This window comes from Myotis yumanensis, unplaced genomic scaffold, assembly GCF_028538775.1.
Source record: "Myotis yumanensis isolate MYYU_CA2020_CCGP unplaced genomic scaffold, mMyoYum1.0.hap1 SCAF_38, whole genome shotgun sequence".
Lineage (NCBI taxonomy): Eukaryota > Metazoa > Chordata > Mammalia > Chiroptera > Vespertilionidae > Myotis > Myotis yumanensis.
In genome coordinates this window covers 192,337-211,483 of record NW_027223789.1, presented here as the reverse complement: position 1 = coordinate 211,483, position 19,147 = coordinate 192,337, and the positions used below count along the sequence as shown (strand labels likewise).

General features: G+C 43.5%; 1 protein-coding gene and 1 pseudogene across 1 annotated transcript in view; one reads left to right on the top strand and one right to left on the bottom strand.

The window, feature by feature from the left end:
• LOC139000874 (nucleotide sugar transporter SLC35B4-like) overlaps positions 1-12,777 on the top strand; it is a 34,380-nt gene extending 21,603 nt beyond the window's left edge. Inside the window, exons 3-7 of the mRNA XM_070402853.1 lie at positions 9,396-9,498; positions 10,838-10,887; positions 11,752-11,833; positions 12,009-12,073; positions 12,738-12,777. Of these exons, the coding sequence (XP_070258954.1) occupies positions 9,396-9,498; positions 10,838-10,887; positions 11,752-11,833; positions 12,009-12,073; positions 12,738-12,777 (340 nt within the window). The remainder of the gene's footprint in view (positions 1-9,395; positions 9,499-10,837; positions 10,888-11,751; positions 11,834-12,008; positions 12,074-12,737) is intronic.
• Positions 12,778-13,416: 639 nt separating this feature from the next.
• LOC139000873 (E3 ubiquitin-protein ligase RBBP6 pseudogene) lies at positions 13,417-16,051 on the bottom strand (annotated as a pseudogene).
• Between the last annotated feature and the right edge of the window lie 3,096 nt (positions 16,052-19,147).

The window sequence follows — 19,147 nt, the reverse complement described above, 5'->3', positions numbered from 1 at the left end:
TTACAGAGAGGAAGGGAGAGAGATAGAGAGTTAGAAACATCGATGAGAGAGAAACATTGACCAGCTGCCTCCTGCACATCTCCCCACTGGGGATGTGCCCGCAACCCAGGTACATGCCCCCGACCGGAATCGAACCTGGGACCTCTCAGGCCGCAGGCCGACGCTCTATCCACTGAGCCAAACCGGTTTCGGCTCTTTTTTTAATGTGTTCAGTTTTCCTGATACTTCTTAGTGAAGAGAATGTCTTTACCCCATTGTATATCCTTGCCTCTTTTATTGTAGATTAAGTGATCATATAAGCAAGGATTTATTACTGGTTGCTCTATTATATTCCATTGATGTATACATCTGTTTTTATGCCAGTACCATACTGTTTTAAGTATTGTAGCGTAATAATAATAGTTTGATATCAGGTAGTGTGATACCTCTCACTTTGTTCTTTCTCAAAATTTCTTTGGCTGTTTTCAGTCTTTTGTGGTTCCATATAAATTTTAGGATTCGTTTTAATTCTGAAAGAATGCCATTAATATTTTAATATTGGTTACATTGAACCTGTATCTTCCTTTAATAAGGACATTTTAACAATATTAATTCTTCCATTACATGAGCAAGGTGTATTCTTCCATTTATTTGCCCTTCAATTTTTTTTCCCCTCCATTGTCTTATAGTTTTCAGATTACAGGTTTTGGTTAAATTTATTTCTAGGTATTTTATGCTTTTGATGCAATTGTAAATGGAATTGTTTTCTTAATTTCTCCTCTTGATCATTGGTTATTGGTGTAGAGAAACCCAACTGATTTCTGTGTATTAATTCTATTCTGTGACTTTATTGAATTCATTTATTAATTCTAATTGTTTTTTTTTCTTTCAGTCCTTATGGTTATGTCATCTGGAAATAATGAGAGCTTTACTTCCTTTTCTATTTAGTTGTCTTTTATTTATTTTTCTTGTCTGTTTGCTATAGATGGGAGTTCCAATACTATGTTGAATAGAACTAGTGATATGAGGATCCTTGTCCTATTCCTGATCTTAGAGGAAAAGCTTTAATCTTTTCACCAATGAGTATTATATTACCTATAGGTTTGATCATATATAGCCTATGTTTCTTGTATACTCACTTTGTTGAGAGCTTTTTGTTGAATTTTGTCAAATGCTTTTGCTGCATCTATTGAGATGATCATATGGTTTTAACCCTTTATTTTGTCAATGTGATATATTATGATGATCGATTTATGGGTGTTGAGTCAGCCTTGTGTTCCTAGGATAAATATCACTTGATCATGATGTATACTTTTTAAAAATGTATCATTGAATCTGGTTTGCTGATATTTTGTTCAGAATTTTGCATCTGTGTTCATCACAGGTATTGGCCTGTAATTTTATTTTTTTGTAATGTCTGTCTGAGTTTGTTATCAGGATAATGCTGGCTTTATAGAATGAGTTTGGAAGCATTCCTTCCTCTGCAATTTTTTGAAATAGTTTAAGAAGAGTAGGTGTTGATTCTTCTTTGAAAATTCACCTATAAAGCCATCTGGTCCTGGACATTTATTTGTTCGAAATTTTTAAAAATTATTGCTTTAGTTTCATTGCTAGTAATCAGTTTGTTTAGATTTTGCATTTTTCCTGATTCAGGCTTGGAAGGTTATATACTTCTGGAAGATTCATCCATCTCTTATATTTTGTTGAATTTGTTGGGAAACAATTGTTTGTATTATTCTTTTATGAGTTTTTATATGTCAGTGGTATCACTTGTAAATTCTCTTTCATTTATGATTTTATTTATTTGGGCTCACTTTTCTTGATGAGTTTGGCTAAGGGTTTGCAATTTTGTTTATCTTTTCAAAGAGTCAGTGTTTTAGTTTATTGATCTTTTCAATTTTTAAAATATCTATTTTGTCTTTTCTTCTCTGATCTTCACTGTTTCCTTGCTTCTGTTTACTTTGGGTGGTTTTCCCCCTAATTCCTGTGGGTGTGGACTTAAATTGTTTATTTGGGATTTTCCTTTTTTTTTTTTTTTTGAGGTAGGCCTGCATAGCTATAAACTTTATTCTATAACTGCTTTTACTGTATCCCATAAATTCTGAAAAGTTGTTTTTTCATTTTCATTTGTTTTTATGATAGTTTTTGATGTTCTGTTTGACTTCCTTTTTGATACATTCCAATTTTCTTGCTGGAGTTGACTTCTAAGTTTCATGTTATTGTGATCAGAAAAGATGCTTAATGTGATTTCAGTCTTATTGAATTTATTATGGCTTATATTGTGGTATAATATGTGATCTATTCTAGAGATTGTTCAATGTACACTTAAAAAATGTATTCTGCAGTTTTTGTTTGAAATATTCTAAAAATGATATTAAATCAATCTGGATTAAAGTGACATTTAAGGCCATTATTTCCATATTGATTTTCTGTCTGGATGATCTATTCATTGATGTGAGTGGGATATTAAAATCGTGTACTATTGTAATACTGTGGGTCTCTCCCTTTATGCCATTAGCAATTGCTTTATACATTTAGGTGTTCCTGTGTTGGATGTGATAGTTATGATATTTATGTTTGCTGCATCCTTTTCTTGGATCGAACCCTTTATAATTATGTAATGTCCTTCTTTGTATTCTTAAAATATTTTTGTTTAAAAGTATATTTTGTCTGAAATCGCTACCCTATCTTTCTTTTCATGGAATATCTTTTTCCATCCCTTCACTTTCAGTCCGCATCTTTCGATTTTCAGTGAATCTCTTGTAAGCAGCATATAGATGGGTCTTGTTTTTTAATCCATTCAGCCACCTTATTTTTTTTATTGGAGCATTTAATCTATTTACATTTAAAATAATTGTTAATAAGTATGTACTTATTGCCATTTGTTAATTGTTTTCATTGTTTTTATAGTTCTCTGTTTCTTCTCTTGATCTCTTCCTTGTGGTTTGCTGGTTTTCAGTAGTTGGGTTTTTTTCTCTTTTTTCTTTGTATATCTTTTGTAGGTTTTTGGTTTGTGGTTTACATGAGGTCTATGTATATCTATAACAGTCTGTTTTAAGTTGATAAGCATTTAAGGGTGAATATATTCTAGAAGGACTACATTTTACTACTCCATCCATGCTGTATGCTATTGGTGTTATGTTTTGTGTTTTGTATATCCTGGCTACTTATTGTTTGAGTTGTGTTTGATACTTCTTTCTTTTGATCTTAGTATGTTTTCAATGTGTGATTCACTGTATTTATTTAATATTTGGCTTTACCTGTGAGATTTTTTCCTTTAATATATATATATTCCTATTTCTGAATATGGCCTGTCTTTTTCTGCTTAAAGAAGTCCCTTTAACATTTTTTGTAAAGCTGGTTTAATGGTGATGAACTTCTTTAGTTTTTGCTTTTCTCTGGAAAACTATCTCTTCTTCAATTCTGAATGATAACCTTGCTGGGTAAATTATTGTGTAGTTTTCTTTCTTTCAGAACTTTAAAGATGTCTTGCCACTTCCTCTAGCTGGTAAAGTTGTTGCTGAGCAATCAGCTGATAACCTTATGGAGTTTCCTTTGTGTGTAATTCAGTTTTCCTCTTGTTTCCTTAAAGATTGTGTCTATATTTTAAACTTTTGCCATTTCAGTTACAATATGTCTTGGTGTAAGTCTCTTGGGTTCATCTTTGTTTGGAACTTTTGTGCTTCATGGACCTGGGTGTCTTTTCCTTTCCCAGCTTTAAATATAGTTTCTGCTCCTTTCTCTCTTCTCCTCTGGGATCCCTATAATGCTAATGTTTGGGTTCTTGATGTTATCCCAGAGGTCCTTAAATTATCCTCATTTTTTAAAATTCTGTTTCTGTTTTCTGTCCTGATAGGTTGATTCCCATTGTTTGTCTTCAGGATGCGCTTTTCTGTATTAGCTAATTCCCTCTAATGTGTTTTTCATTTCAGTTACTGTATTCTTCAGACCTGGTTGGTTCTTTATTATCCTTTCTACCTCTTTATTGAAGTTCTCCCTAAGTTTTTCTATGTCACTCTCAAGTTTGGTGAGCACCTTTATGACCATTTCTTTGAATTCTTTATTAGGCAAATTGCTTATATCCATTTCCTTAGGTTTTTCTTTTTTTTCTGCACATTTTTCTTGTTCTTTCATTTGAGAGAGAATTCTTGCATCTTTTCATTTAGTTAAAGTGTCTATGTTTGTTCTATGAATTAGATGAAATAGCCCTCTCTCCCATTCTTTGTAAAGTGGCCTTATGTACCAGGGTCCTTGGTGTAGGCTGTGTCTGTCGGGTGATTTTGGTCAGCCAGAGGAGCTGAGCAGGTGTAAGGTGTCCTGGATACTGGCCCACTGAGCTGAAATGGCTCCAGGTAGGGAGGCCAGGTGCATGTAGTAATGAACTGTTGATCCTGTTTGCTCCCGTTGTTTGGGACTGAAATGGGTTTGGGTGATGTGTCAGGTACACTCTGCAGTTACCTTGCTGGTAGGCCAGAGTACCTGGATAGAGCCCCTGCCGCCCACTCTGTGGAGGTAGAAGGGGGGGGGGTAAGCAATGGTGCTCTTTGGCACCTCCAACAAGGGATAATCCCCGCAGTCTCCAGAGAGCTCCAGTGGCTCCCCAGACTTCTCTATAGAGTCTCTCTCATTTGTTGTACAGAAAGTGGTCTTATGTAGAAGTGACCTCTGGCTTTAGTGCCAACTTGGAGCCCAGCAGGGAGGCCAGGCATCTGCACCACTGAGTTGTTCCTGCTTGCTCCCTTTCCTGGAGGCAAAAGGATTGGGCAGCAGATTTGGGAAAGCTGCTGTGATTTGCAGGCAAGCCACAGCCCCTGAACAGATATCCTGCCTGCCCTAAGGTGTTCACAGGTGCCTCCAGGCTATGGAGTTCCTGCAGCTCCCAGAGGGCTTGTGGCTTTCCCAGCCTTCTCCATTCAGTTGTTGTTTGTTGTTGAGAAACTCTTTATGAAGCCCTTAGCTATCTTGCAGGAGTAATTACTCTGTATATATGTGTATATTTGTGTTTGCTCATGGGAGGGGTTGAGTTCAGACCTCCTATGTTGCCAGCATCTTGGACTTTTTCTTTCTAGTTTTTAAATGTGTAATGCTAGGTGGTTTATTTGAAATTTTGTTTGTTTCTTGAGCTAGACCTGTAATGCTCTAAACTTCCCCCTTTGTACTGCTTTTGCTGCATCCCACAAATTTTGGTATATTGTATTTTTATTTTCATTTGTCTTTATGTATCTTTTGATCTCTTCTTTTATATCTTCTTTGACCCAGTAGCTGTTTAGTGGCATGTTGTTTAATCTCCGCATATTTGTGATTTTCCCAGAAAATATGTTTGGTATGATATCAGTCTTCTTAAATTTATCGAGATTAGTTTTATTATCCAGTATATTATCGCCCCTAACCACTCTGCCTGTCAGCCTGCTGACCCCCAACTGCCCCCCCTACCAGCCTGATCGCCCCCAACTGCCGCCCCCCCCCCCAACCGCTGGCCTGCTCGCACCAACTGCCCCCCACTGCCGGCCTGGTCTTTCCTTGAGAATGTTCTGTGTGCACTTGAAAAGAATGTGTGTTCTGGCATTTTGGGATGTAAAATTCTATAAATATTAAGTTGATTCACCCTGCTGGGTCATGTAAGGCCCATTTCTCCTTATTGACTTTCTGTCTGGATGATCTATTCATTGCTCTCAGTGGGGAATTCATGTCCCCTACTATAATATTATTTTTCTCAGTTTCTCCCTTAGGTCTATTAGTAATTGCTTTATATATCTTGATACTTCCAGGTTGGGTGCATACATATTAATAAGTGTTATGTCTTCTTAATGAATGGTCTCTTTTATCATTATAAAATGTCTATCTTTGTCTCTTGTTTCTTTTTTTTTTAAATCTTAACATCTGTTTTGTCTCATATAAGTACAGCTACACCCACTTCTCTCTGGATGCCATTTGTTTGAAGTATCATCTTCGCCCCTTCACTTTGAGCCTGTGTTTGTCTTTGTAATTGAGCAGCGTCTCCTGCAGGCAACATATAGTTGGGTCTTGTTGTATAATCCATACCTCTACTTTGAGCCTTTTGATTTGTGAGTTCAATCCATTTATAATTAGGGTTGTTAATGATATATGAAGATTTACCACAGTTATTGTATCCTTTGTTTTCTTGTTGTTCTATTTCCATTGTTTGTTTTCTCTTATAATTATTTTTGCTATTTTAATTTGACAGTTTTCTATGATTTTCTTCTTCATTTCTTCTTCTTTATTAATGTTGTATCTCAGCTCTGGATTTTTGTTTTGTGGTTACCATTAGGATTGTGCAAAATATGTCATATATACATACATATAACAGTCCTTTTCCTTCTGATTGCCTCTTCATTCACCTGTACTATTCAATCCTCTTCCTTCTCTTTTATCATTTTGTTGTTGCAAATTATCCCTCTTTATGTTGTGAACTTGTAATCTGCAATAGTTACAATTATTTTAATGCCCTTCCCCCCTTTAACCTTTATGTTATAACTAGTGTCCCGGAGCATAAAATTCGTGCCTGGGGGGTGGGTGGATGCGGTATCCCTCAGCCTGGCCTGTACCCTCTCCAATCTGGGACTCCTTGGGGGATGTCCGACTGCCAGTTTAGGCCCAATCCCACACCGGCAGTCGGACATCCCCCTCGCAATCTGGGACTGATGGCTCCTAACCGCTCACCTGCCTGCCTTCTTGATCGCCCCTAACCACTCTGCCTGTCAGCCTGCTCACCCCCAACTGTCCCCCACTGCTGGCCTGCTCGTCCCCAACTGCCCCCCCTTGCCAAGCTGCTCGCTCCCAACTGCCCGCCCCCCGTCAGCCAGATCTCCCCCAACTGCCCTCCCCTTCTTGCCTGATCACCCCTAACTGCCTCTGCCTTGGCCCCGCTGCCATGGCTTTGTCCAGAAAGGCATCTGGAAGGTCTCCCAGTCTAATTATCCTTAATTACTAATATTACCCTTTTATTAGTATAGATAGAGGCCTGGTGCACGTGTGGGGGCTGCCTGGTCTGCTCTGCAGTGGGTCCCGGATCAGGGTGGGGGTCTCTGCTGGGGGGCGTGACCAACTTGGGTGAGGGGCTGAGGGCCATTTGCAGGCTGGCCAAGCCCCCGGCTTTGTCCAGAAGGACGTTCAGAAGGTCTCTGGAAGGTCTCTCAGTCTAATTAGCATATTACTCTTTTATTAGTATAGATTATTTAATAAACTACTCTGAAACAGATTTTCAGTTTCTATCTATTGATGATCTTATTCATCTTTTTGTGTACTTTTGTGTTTTTGTTTCCAGTAGAAGACCTCCTTTCAACATTTCTTATGTGCAGTCTTACGGTGGTAAATTCTCTCAGCTTTTGTCTGTCTGGGAAAGCCTTTATTTCTTCTTAATGTCTAAAGGATAACTTTGCTGAATATCTTATCCTTTGCTGATGGGTTCCTCTCTTTCAATATTTTAAATATTTTCGTTCACTCTCTCCTCTCTTGTAGTGTTGCTACTGAAAACATTACAGAAAAGTCTGGTGATGATCATCTAATGGAGTTTCCTTTGTCGGTTAATCTTTATGTTTCCTGGCTGCCTTAAGAATTTTTTCTTTGTCATTGATTTTTGACAGTTTGAATAAAATGAGTCTTGGGGAAGCTCTTTTTGCATTGATATAAGTAGGTGTTCTGTTAGTTTTCTCTATTCTAACATCTAGTTCTTTGCATAGGCTTGGAAGTTCTTGTCAATTATTTCTTTAAGTGGGATCTCTGTTCCCTCCTCTCTCTCTTCTCCTTCTGGTATACCGTATCTATTATCCTTATATTGCTTTTAGTTTTTAAATTTTAACTCTCAGTTCTCTCTTTTCTTCACGGGTTATTTTTGTAGATTTCAGAGAGGAAGGGAGAGAGAGAAAGAAACATCAATGATGAGAAAGAATCATTGATTGGCTGCCTCCTGCACACCCTGCACTAGGAATGGAGCCTGCAGCCTGGTCATGTGCTCTGACCAGGAATTGTACCGTGACCTCCTGGTTCATAGGTTGATGCTCAATTGCTGAGCCATGCTGGCCGGGCAAATTTCCTAATTCTTTTTTCCATCTGGTCTGCTCTGTTTCCAACGCTCTCTAGTGCATTCTTTGTCTCATTTATTGAGTTCTTCGGCTCCAGAATGTGTTTCTTTTTTTTATAGTTTGAATCTCTTTGGTAAAGTACTGCTTTTGCTCATTAATTGTATTCCTGAACTTTTGACTTGCCTTTCTGAGTTTTCTTGTATATTGTTGAGTTTCTTTGTAATTGCAGTCTTGAATTCTCTGTCATTTAAACCACAGTCTTCCATGCCTTTGAGTTTGGTTCCTGGAGATTTTTCATTTCCTTTCTGTGCTCCCAAGTTACCCTGTTGTTCATGGTATTTGATGGGTTGTTTCTCTGTGTGTGCATTTGAGGTAGAGATCTTATGGCTCTGCTCCACCCCTACAGTAATGGTTTCCCAGCCACCTCAATACCAGCTTTGCCTTAATGGGGAGGGCGGAAGGGAAATGCCTTTTCTAGGAAGGAAACTGCTTCTGCCCCTCTGACCCTCCAGGTTGTAGTGTGAGGGCTGCAGCCAGACTTCTCCCCCACTGTTGTGCTCCTTGCTCGCTGGAGCCAGGATGGGCACCAAACTGAATCTGTGGTCACGTCCCTGTCCTTCCCCTGTCCCCCCTCTCCTCCTGTCCTTCTCCCATCCCACCTTCCCTACTCATTTCAACATGCCCACCTTCAGATGTGCTAATGCATAAATATTTCAGGTGTGTTTGTGTGCTGAGCACGGGATCTTTGTTGAGTTATAATTGTCTTGAGATAAATTTAAGAGGAGAAACAATGGAGTCTTCTCACTCTTCCATGATGCTGATGTCATCTCTCCCCATTTACTTTTAAAAACCAATTGCTGCTGAAGCCAGTTTGGCTCAGTGGATAGAGCGTCGGCCTGCAGACTGAGAGGTCCCAGGTTCGATTCCGGTCGAGGGCATGTACCTGGGTTGCGGGCACATCCCCAGTAGGAGATGTGCAGGAGGCAGCTGATTGATGTTTCTCTCTCATCGATGTTTCTAGCTCTCTCTCTCCCTTCCTCTCTGTAAAAAATCAATAGAATAATAATAAAAAAACCCAATTGCTATTAGGTAACATTTTTGAAGCCTAATTTTTAGTTGCTATGTATTCTTGAAGCATATTAAAATAGTGTTTCTTGAAACATACTCTACAATTTAAACTTTTTCCATGTTAATTTGGCTTTGTGAAGTATTTTTATAGGTACTTATTATTCTACTCAAATTATAATAGAGATACAATTTTAATAAAGAGGAAATAAGCAAAATACTTTTAACTAGAGGTATTTATTTCCTTCTCTATTTGATTTTCTTGAACTAGTAGATTCTATGTGGTAAGCTGTTGCCTCTGCATTTCAGATACTATGCCGTCATGGTGACTATGTTTTTCACGGTCAGCTTGGTGAACAACTATGCCCTGAACTTCAACATCCCCATGCCCCTGCACATGATATTTAGATCTGTGAATACTGCTGCTCAGATCAGTGAGCAGAGGCTGACTGTCGTCTGAGAAGGCCGAAAGAGAGCAATGTGAAAGTGGATGGTTTACTTTTATCTATCTCAGGTCTTATGGGTGATTGATAAAAGGAAAGTTAACATTTTCCTGAGAAGCAGATTTTAACTTTTAAATTCCTTCATCTGGTTGATTTTATATTCAAACTTCCTATGAATGTTCTTTAACATTTCTCATCACTTTTTGTTTCTTTCTTACATAAAATTACATTTATTTCTAGTAAATGAAACAGACCCTTCTTTCATTTTGTTTCTGTGTGTGTGTGTGTGTGTGTGTGTGTGTTGTTAATCCTCACCTGAGGATATTTTTTCATTTGATTTATAGAGAGAGTTGAACAGAGGGAGAGAGAGAAACATCGATGTGAGAGAGACACACGGGTTGTTTGCCTCCCTGTATGTGCCCTGACCATGGCCGGGAATTGAACCTGCAACCCAGGTATGTGCCCTTGACCAGGAATCAAACCCACAATCCTTCAGTGATCAGGCCCACACTCTAACCATTGAGAAACACATGCCACGGCCAGACCCTTTTCCTTCCTGATTTTTTTTTTTTAATCAGAGACTTGAGACAATTAAATAAAGAAAAATTCTTGGAGGCATGCTTCTTCCAAAGCAGTAGAGGTTTTTTCTTTGCCTCATGTATGGTGAGAGAACTGTGTTCAGTATATAGATAAGAACAGTTTTCCCTGGAGGGCAGAAAAGACTTCAAGGGAAGTATAGTTAGGGTTGCAGAAGAATACAAAATGGGTGAGGATTAGAATTATAACATTTTGGTGTGGTCTGAATTTTTTGTGATATCAAATGTGTTATTTCTAAAGGCACTTCCCAGAGCTAATTATAATGACTAAGATGACCCTCACAGCATTGAGCACATAGTAGACTTTCTATGAGCACTTGATGAAGGACAGACACCTTTCCAGAAAAGAGAGAGATCTCCACATAACTTCTTTCCTCAAAACGCAGTGGGGAGGAGAAACGTAGTAAAAGCTCTTATAAATTAGATGGAAAAGTTGACAAAAATAAGCCTGTAATAAGCTTCAGCTATGAGTAGTTATTGAGAATTGATCATTGCTATCTTCATTGTCAGCTTTAAAAGGCGTAATTATTTTGCAAGATAGATTTTTATGGCTTATACTTTTTGCCCTCATAAGAACACCTGGACCTTACTAATTATTCATTCTAATCTCTTCCTGCCCAGATGTTTTCCCCTCTTGGCAATGTTCATTTTTATCTTGAAGTATGTTGTCTTTCCCTAGTGCACTAAAACTTCCTTTTGTCTCCTTTTACAGGGTTCTCTAATTGCCAACATGATTCTAGGGATTATCATTTTGAAGAAAAAGTAAACAATATGCTTTTATAATTTATGTTTAGGAAGCACATTCTTGGCCCCACCTATAGGCTAGGCATGTGGATTACTTTTCTCCTGCTAGAGGGGGTGTGCTCTTGGCCTTCTTTGTTTGAGTTCTCTCTGTGACAATGATGTGCATTCCTGGAGCAGCTGACCAGGTAGGGGGTCCCACCTGTGCAGCAGTGTTCTCTCTGTAGAATTAGCTCTTAGCATCATTGAGTCCTTAGATCCATCCTAACCTATGAAGCCAATTGATTGAGAATTTCAGTTCCCTTGTAGTCACCAGTAGCCACATGTGACTATTCACATTTAACATTTAAATTACTTAAAATTAAATATTTAGTTTCCAATTCTCACTGGTCAGAGTTTAATTGCCCAGTAGCCACATGTGGCTGTTGGTGACCATATTGGAGAGCCCAGGATGGAGCATTTCCAGGCTCATAGTTGTGTGGGACAGTGCTGTCAGAGAAGGTGTTCATTAGTGCAACACAGTGAACGAAGGACTAATCGTGCACGTAGTGCAAAGAAAATTCCAAATAAAGCCCAAGTGGCCAAGAAGATAGAATGAAAAGTGTCAGAACTGTCCTATGTGACTGTCACCAATGGAATGTCATGTCTGGTCTTCCCTTCCCCCCGCCAATGAAACAATCTGTTGGTCCGCAAACTTTTAGAAACTATGTTAAGCAACACCAAGGAAGGGTGTGTGTAGCAACCAGTGGGCACCCTGATCCTTGCACATGAAGACTTACATGGGCTCTGCTGGTGATTTATACTCTCAGGCATCATCTACTGAAAACATCCTGTGGAAATTGGTACCTGTGCCTTCCTAATGTGTTCTTGTTCTTATTTCTGCAGATACAGTATATTCAAATATGCTTCCATTGCCCTGGTTTCTGGGGGGATATTTATTTGCACTTCCATGTCAGCAAAGCAGGTGGTAAGAATCGGTTCACAAATCATTTATATTCACTGCTTGCCATGGGGCCCAGGCACCAGGTACTTACTAATAATACAAAGAGGGGAGAGAAAAAGGTAGCAAACATTTCCCTTGTGTCCAGGCCCATTGCTTGTGGTTCTGGTCTCTGTACCTAGTGTTTTTTCTTATTCCCTAGACTTCCCAGTCCAGCTTGAGTGAGAATGAAGGATTCCAGGCATTTACATGGTGGTTACGAGGCAAGTATGCTAATTACAATAATGATAATTGTCTCTGCAGTTCTGTTTGCTGAGTTTTCTCCTAAGGGACATGTTTCTTGGCAAGAAGTGTTAGCTAAACAAATGATGCCACAGGAAAGAGGCACCTGGGATCATAAGTCTGAACCGCAGTGTTCAAGAAGTGACAGAAAGGAAACGTCGAGGTCATGGTGCCATGTTTCTCTGTTGCCACTGATCTAGGAAGAAAAGCACCTGCCTGCCTGCCCAGCACCCTGTGAGTGCTTGGCTGTCATCCGTCTCTTTATGACCTGTCTGCTGAGTACAGGCTTCTTCAGAAGGGCACGTTGTAGCAGTGGACTCTAAGTCTCCAAGGGACCCATTGCTAAATCTTAGATTTATTTTCTTCAGAAGTTAGCTGTTCCACATGGCAGTGTTCCCAGACCTGACTGGTCAGCAGAATCTCCTGGGAATTGTATCTCTTTGTGGAAATAATGAGACAATTCCAGTAGTGCTTGGCCCTCCCGTTGTGAGAAAAAGAGGTGATGCTCCTGCCAAGTGCTTTCTGTGCTGGCAATAATAGGTTGAGACTGACCAGGCGAAAGAGAAATAGCAGGGAAGGAACTGGATTCTTGCTTCTTGGCTTTGAAACTTTACACCCCCCCCCTTTAGATTGCTATTCCTTAACACAGAAAGATCTTCATGAGCTATTGGAAGAACACTATCTATTAGGAGAAATTTGCAAAGGAGTTGAACACGCCACTTACGGAGGAAAATATTAATGTCCTGGTTTTTTATGTTCGGGTACATCCACTTGGTCCTCAGTCACACCCATTCACCCCCCCCAGTCCCCTCCCTAACCCACAAACACACATAAAAAAATCTCCAGTCCCTCTTTCACTGCCAGGCCGCCCATGGGCCTTCCGGGGAAAAACCCAGGTGGTGGAAGCCAGGGCATAGAGGATAGGGGATAGGGCATAGTGGGTCATGCCTAGGGTCAGGGTCAGGGTAAACATAAGTGTCAGTGTCAGGTCAAGTTTAGGGTCAGGGTAAGGGTCAGGGTTATTGTTAGGTTTATTTTCAGGGTCAGATTAGGGTCACTGTCAGGGTTAGATTTAGGGTCAGGGTTAGGGTTAGGTTTAGGGTCAGTGTCAGTGTTATTGTGGGGATCAGGATGAGGGTCAAGGTCAGGGTCAGCATCAGGGTCAGGGTTAGATTCAGGGTCATCATAAGTGCCAGGGTAAGGGTCAGCATAGGGGTCATTTTCAGCATTAGTGTTAGTGTTATTGTCAAGGTCAGGTCATGGTCAGGTTTGGGTGAGGGTGAGGGAGAGGGTTTATAGGGTTAGGGATGGGGTTGTTAAGTTTAGGTTTAGGGGTTCTGCACGGAGCCCTGCAGAAGGCAAGGCTGGGCTTGCTCCAGCAGTCAACACCCAGTGGTGGGATAGGCCCAGCATCCCCGGAGTTGCAGCCCTGGAGTTGGGGAAGGGGTGCAGCTGGAATGCCACTCCCACCCAAACCAGAGGCCCTGGGAGGCATCTCATCACTGGACTTGTAGGTTCTCTTGATTTTCTAGAAGGTTCCAACAACTCTGGGTTTAGAAAGCCTTCACTTTCTTCCACCTTCGAAGTTCCGTATGTTTACTTCCTGGACCCTCTCCTGCAGCACTGTCCCTCTCCTTCTCTTTTGACTTTGTACTGTCCTTCCGATCATGGCTGTCTCTTGTTGAAAGCTGTTCTGGATGTTTGCTACCACCTATGCTTCTATTTCTACGACTTTTCCCACCCGAATCATCTTCTCTGCGGCCCCTTGTAAGGGGAGAATTGGTGACATGAAGTGGTAGAAAGCTCTCTGGAGAAAAGTTCTCTCCATTTGCTGACGGTCGAGGCTGTGCTCCAGCAGCATAACCTTTGTAGCGTTTTTCGTACCACTCCCTGTATTTTCTCTCCCATTCTCGGTAATGCTCTTTTACAAATGGGTCTCTAAAGTCAACACTCCTCCCATCATAAGCTTTTCAGTCATAGGATGGTGGAACCTCTCTGTATCTCTTAAAATATTCACGTTCTGTTTCCCCTTGTAGTACAATGCGTTTATTTGGAGACTGTCCCCTAAATGCTTGAGGGGACCTTGATTGCGAAGGATGTCGCCTATATAGTGGTGACCTTGACCTAGATCGACCACGATATCCATGAGATCTAGACCTAGACCTTGGCCGTTAATTTCGACTCTTGCCTCTGCCTCTTCTGGGGCATGGCAGTGATTCGAATAGGAAGGAGAGTGTGAGTGGCTAGGTGATTGAGAAGGAGAACATGAGCGCCCTGAACCACGTGTTGATTTAGCGTAAACAGAAGGACTTCTGAAGTATGAGGAACCACTGTAGGACTATTTAGACTTAGACTCTTCTTGTAGCCGTCGCTGCTCTCTATAGAATTCTTCCCTGGACAAAAGTGGTGCTTGTGTTGTTGAATTGGTATCTGAGTGAGCAGTCTGCCCTCCTGATGATACCCAAAGTGTGGATAAGTTGGCTGGCGCTGCAGGGAATCCGGGGGGAGGGAAGCTATACCCAGCAGGTGGTGACTGTCCAAGCAAAGATGGATTTCTGAGCACAGGCACCTGGTAACCTTTCTCCTCCACAAGGGCAGTTATTGCTATTGAAGAGGTTCCCTTTGAATGTTCGAAGGTGAGGGCTGTGGCCGGCAATATTTTATGATCCGAATCCCGGAAAGGCCCATCTGGTTTTTCCGAGTGGACTGATATGGAGACCGATGCAGTTACGTCGGGTACAGGCACTGGGATAGATGTATTTCCAGGTGCAGCAGGGGCTAAAGAAGACTGATTAGAAGTGAAAGAAGGTATAGAGGGAGCAGGGTGGCCTGATTTGGACGCCACTGGAATCATTGGAGGATCTTGCTGTCTTGATATTGGAGATCTCATCAGAGGCTGTAGATTCCGCTGAAGGAGTCATCTCCAAGGCGGTATCGGCGGTGGTGGTGGGGGTAACGGTTTCCGTAGTCCTGTTTTATAACCACCAGTTCCATTTTTGAAGTTATTAACAGCCTGTCACAAGGCTTTATTGGCAACTAAAGCAACAGGAGAGACATCATGTTGATGACACGTTGGGCATGTATGGTCCTCTGATTCCAAGAGCGCTGTTCTTATACACTCATCACAGTAGCTGTTCGCACAGCAGGGAATGATAGCGGCATCAGTTATGATGTCTCTGCAGATGAGACAGAGCAACTCGTCTGGGATAGGGTCGTCCTTTTCAGAGGACGAAGAGGGCTCCTCTGGGAAGAAAGGTGGCTTTTCTTTCTTCCCAATTGCATATGCCTCTGCCTCTATAGTCGGTATTGTGTATGTCCCAGTGCTGGTGAGCTTTGCACCTTTCATGGTGGGATCTGTCACTTCCATCATGAAACTTCGGGGGATTCCCGTGCTCTTTTTAATCCTAGGAAGAGATTCAAAGTTTTTGTCCCCATTGGTTGGGCAATTCTTAATATAATGGCCAGGTCTACCACAGCAGAAACAGGTGTAAGATGGAGGTGGTGGACCTAGAGGCTTCTTCATGTAATTGATGGAGTCGTATGTATGGCCAGACCGCCACATCATGGCTTTAATTTTATCTTCTTCAGAAGCATTGGCTTCAGCCAGATTGGCAGTCTTTCTAAGTTGGGCCAGAGACATAGGTGCAGAAGAGTCGTCAGTGATTTTTGAAGTTCCCATCACTGGATCAGTTCGACCTATAACGTCTGTCTGGCTTGTAGATTTCACACCTCCAATAGGAATTCTTCTAACAATGAAAGATGGATTCTTAGGAATCAGAGCATTATCATCAGTGTACTCTTCCTCGGTCTGCGCTTGCTGATCTGCAGGTAGCACTTGGCAGCTTTCAGCTTCTCTCTCCCCATAATCTGCGTCTTTAGGTTGTGGAGGGAGATGTGCCGCCCATCAAAGGTGACGATGGCATAGCTGAGTGTGGAAGCGAATTTATAATGAACACAAGACATGATGCCAAAGAATCCTCAGGTTGGACGAGGACACGTGGACACGCTCAGTATACGTATACTTATGAACTGAAGAGCAGAATATGGGCATACACAGAACACTCGCAAGACACCGAAGGACCGAAGGCCTTGGGTTGAACACCCCCTCCCCACAGCAGGGGCGTAAGAACCGCAATCCAGTCCCCAAACCCAGAATCACTTAATGTGCAGGAAGGCGGGCCAGGGCGGGAGGGCCCGGGGCTCCGCCAATGGGCAGGGCGTCACCCAGGCCCGATTCCCCTCGCTCAGACTCAGGGCCAGCAGGCGGTGCAGTCAGCGGTGGCGAGTCCACACGTCACAAGTCCGAGTGACCCAGCAGGGTCAGGGGTCTGTAGTGCGTCCGCACCTCCCTGGGGCCCTCTCCGTGGTTTGGGGTGACCCAGGTACTGCGAGAAGACCTGAGTCGGTGAAGAAGAAATGACACACAGACCGTGGTCGGTGATCAGTAGCCTAGCTAGGTTCTAGTCAGGTGTCCTAGCGGCCACACCACAAGCCTAGGGCTCAGAAGCTCTGCAAAGAAGTCCCTGCTTTCTTTTATAGCCCAGAGCCAGTGGGAGGAACCAAATCAGCCGCCCGCTCGACCAATCAGCCGCCCCTAGGACTGATGTCACAGGTTGGGCCTCAAGTTGAGGGGAGGAGGCTTGCATTGTCTCTGCAGGACCAGGAAGGGCGCCACAGGCCTGCCCAAGCGATTCACGGGGCTTGGGGGAGGACTTGGGAGACAGGGCAGGTGCCCAAGGAGGCCTGCAGGGCTCCGTTTCCATGCCTTGCAGGATGGAATCGCCATTTTTTCTCGGTGGAAGAGGGGACAATACATACTTAGACAGGCTCTGGTGGGCCCAGGGCGGGCCAAAAGGAAACAAAGCCACGGAAAATCTCCTAGGCCTGCCTCACTCGGTAGATATCTTGTTAGCGGGACCTTATGCTCCCGTGTGTGTGTGTGTGTGTGTGTGTGTGTGTGTGGCAGGGGGACGCGGGGGGCGGGGAATGGGGGGGTTGGAGGAGGGAGGGATAGGTGTGTGGGTGTGGGTGTGGGTGTGGGAGTTTGTGTGTGCGAGCGAGCATGTGCGTCTGTGCGTGTATATCCCCAGTCACGCACAGACACTCCTTGCTTTGAATGGTCCGTCGCCATCCATGAACACCCTTCAGCCCCTGCCTTCTCAAAGACAATGCCCCCTGCACGTCCTTCCCGCCTAGGGTCTAGCCAGAAATGGGGAAGTCCAGTCACCTGTCTGTGCTTTCCCCACAGGAGGTTGCAGGAGCGGGGCTTGCATTGACGCTTCTCGACCAGCAGAGGGCGGGACGTGCTCTTCGGCCCCTGCCCCAGTCCACCCAAATTCTGTAATCCACAGCCAAAGATGACGTCCTGGCCTGTTCATTTGATCGACACCCCGCCCACGCCCACCCCCCACCTCCCACCCCCCACCTGTAACCCTCCCCCCACCCCGCTAACTCTGTGGATGGATGGTCAGGCCCCCGCCCAGAGACCAAGTCCAGGCCTGGCCACCTGGGCTTGCCAAAGCCTCAAAAATTGGAAAGGCGGGGTCAACTTTTTTTTCTGAGGAGGGTATTTTGTTGTTGTTCTTTATCAGAGGGAACGAGTTATTTTGTTTGTTCGTTTATTTGTTTGTTTGTTTTTCCCACACCTTTTCAGGTGATTATGGCCAAGGTGAAAACAGCAAACGGTAAAATGAATCCCGAAAATGACTCGGTACAAAACAGGTCTTTTTCAGAGTTATTCAATAAAATAAAAGTTCACGAAAAATCTTTCTAGGAGTTTTAAATCCTATTTCCAAACAGAAGAAACAACTCCATCATTGGCCCCAGGTCCCTGGCCATCCTCACGCACACTGACATGCTGGTGCTTTAGCTGGTGTCCATCATCGCATCGTCATCGGCCAGCAGGGCGTCCATCTCCTCGGCGTCCTTCTGGCCGTCCAAGTCCTCGGTGTCCTTCATTGCGCTGTCAGCATCCAGCTGGGAGTCCAACTCCTCGGTGTCCCTCATGGAGCTGTAAGTGTCCTTCTGGGCGTCCACCTTTTTGGTGTCCCTCATGGCATGGTAAGCGCCCACGTGGGCGTTCATCCTTTTGGTGTCCCTCATCGAGTTGTAAGCGTCCTTTTAGGCGTCCAGCTGCTGGGTGACCCTCATCCCGCTGTAAGCGTCCTGCTTGACGTCCAACCGCTGGGGGCCCGTCATCGAGTTGTAAGAGTCCACCTGGGCATCCAACTCCTCCGCCCAGATGAGTCGCTTTGAATGGCGGCCCGTGCGGCTGCCTGGACGCCGGTTGCCTCCGCGGGCGTGGGCCTGAGTGCCACCGCTACCGCCTCTGCCGCCGAAGCCTCCAGATCCTCAGTTTGTAGTCACCCAGCCTCTGTTGACACTCGGTACCGGCCTGGGATGCGTGTCTATCTGCACACGTGACCTCGCTGCCCGTTCCCAGCGCTGGGAGCGCAGTAGCCGCTGCTGGTGCGGGACCCACTGGAGAGCTGCGCCCACAACCTGCCCAAGGACCCAGCTCAGCCTCCACGCTCCTCCTGGCAGCGTGCTCTGGTGGCCGCAGGACTGGGCGAACTTTCGGAGCGTGCACATCCGAGACTCTCGGCTTCCTGGTGCTTTTGCCATGGCATTCCCTGGACTCGGAGGATTCACCCGCTTCTCGCGGCAGCATCAATGCACACCGGGAAGACGCATCTCGTCTTGTTGGGGAGTGGGGGGCATTTTAATTATTTTATTTTATTTCATTTTATTTTATGTATTATGCTCTATGAAATGATTTATTAAATGCTGCTGCATATACTTTTTATCCCATACTAATAAAATTCTGCACAATATGTCATGCTTGTGATTGGGTTTCATTTCTGACCATGTCAGATCATGTTTGGAATCATGGTTGTGCCACAAAGCTCAGGTCCCTGACAGGAGAGTGGAGTCTGATGTTCCTTGAAATGACTGTAGTTTGGGCTCCACCTCTAGGTCCATGCCTAATCCCCCTCTCACGGTCAAGGTCATCCCCACCCTAAGGGGAACTAAAAGCCCTTAGGGATTCACCCTCCAAAG